The sequence below is a fragment of the Cynoglossus semilaevis genome, chromosome 17, assembly GCF_000523025.1.
Source record: "Cynoglossus semilaevis isolate Cse_v1.0 chromosome 17, Cse_v1.0, whole genome shotgun sequence".
NCBI classification, from domain to species: Eukaryota; Metazoa; Chordata; class Actinopteri; order Pleuronectiformes; family Cynoglossidae; genus Cynoglossus; species Cynoglossus semilaevis.
This window is the reverse complement of record NC_024323.1, coordinates 15,756,003-15,757,087: the sequence shown is the minus strand read 5'-3', so window position 1 is coordinate 15,757,087 and position 1,085 is coordinate 15,756,003. Positions and strand designations below refer to the sequence as shown.

Below are 1,085 nucleotides of genomic sequence, written 5' to 3'. Positions count from 1 at the left end.
AGGGCTGATGGGACGGGGGGCATCAAGGGCGTGCCGCAGGCCCACAGACACTCGGTTCTGAACACTCCCAGAACACTGGGGGCGGTAAAAGTCGGCATGTCTCCCTCGGCCTCCTCCCTCAAACCCCGTCCTCCACCCACTGCCTCTCCGCTCGTGGCCCCCGGGCCAAAATCGGGGGTCTTGTCTCCGCCTCCCTCTGGGCTCCTCAAAGGCAGCGGCAGCAATAATAATAATAATAATAAAGCCCAGGGTGGGGAGGGGGTCATCCTCACCTCCAGGACACACACACTGAACTCTAAGACCTTCTACACCGCTCGCCTGCCCCTCACCCCCCACACCAAATCCTCCCCCTCTCCCTCCCTCCCCCAGACTCAGCCTCAGTCCAACTTCATCACCCCCATGCACGCCACTCTCACCAAGTCCACACACAGCAGCGTCCCCCCCATTGTCAAACTCACCCCCCGAGCCCCTAACCCGGCTGTCACCACCGCCCCCCCCTCCTCACCCGCCGTCTCTCAGAACCCCAGGTCTCAGGTGACCCCCTCCCTCCACCAGTACTCCCCCCAGACCCAGTCGGGGTTCCGCCCGTCTTTCTCAGGTGGTGCCCAAGGAGGAGCGACCAAACCGGGGCAGAGCAGCTACGCCCCCCCCAACAGCACCAACACCACCAGCCTTATCAACACCTCGTCCATAAGCAAGCATTCAGGCTCCGGTGCCCCCCCCTCGGTGAACTCTGCCAGCTCGGGGCCACGGCCCAGACCGGGGGGTGTGGCCAAGTCCGTCACGTCGGTGTCGTCCTCGTCCGTCTCGTCTCAGCTGCCGCAGGTTGGTGACGTCGCCGGGTTTTGGAAAAGTGTCGTTTAGTTTCAGACCCAGATCAAAGACCTGGGCTTCAACTTCAAAGGAACAAAGAGTAGAGCAGCCTTTGATGTCAGTTTCTGTGGAAATGGTCCTTTAATCAGACAGAGACGCAAGACTGACAGGAAGTTAAAGTACTGTGTACTATAGTGTGTACTCCGCTGCGTACTCCGCTGCGTACTCCGGTGCGTACTCCGGTGGGTACTTCACTGCGGCCTCCGGTGCGG

At 61.0% G+C, this 1,085-nt stretch overlaps 1 protein-coding gene across 1 annotated transcript in view; it reads left to right on the top strand.

Moving 5' to 3' along the window:
* Positions 1-1,085, top strand: part of ubn2b (ubinuclein 2b) — a gene marked incomplete at its 3' end in the record, with an annotated part of 6,927 nt that overhangs the window by 5,437 nt on the left and 405 nt on the right. Inside the window, 1 exon segment of the mRNA XM_025064550.1 lies at positions 1-825. This exon segment is cut by the window's left edge and continues 131 nt beyond it. Coding sequence (XP_024920318.1) covers positions 1-825 — 825 coding nt within the window.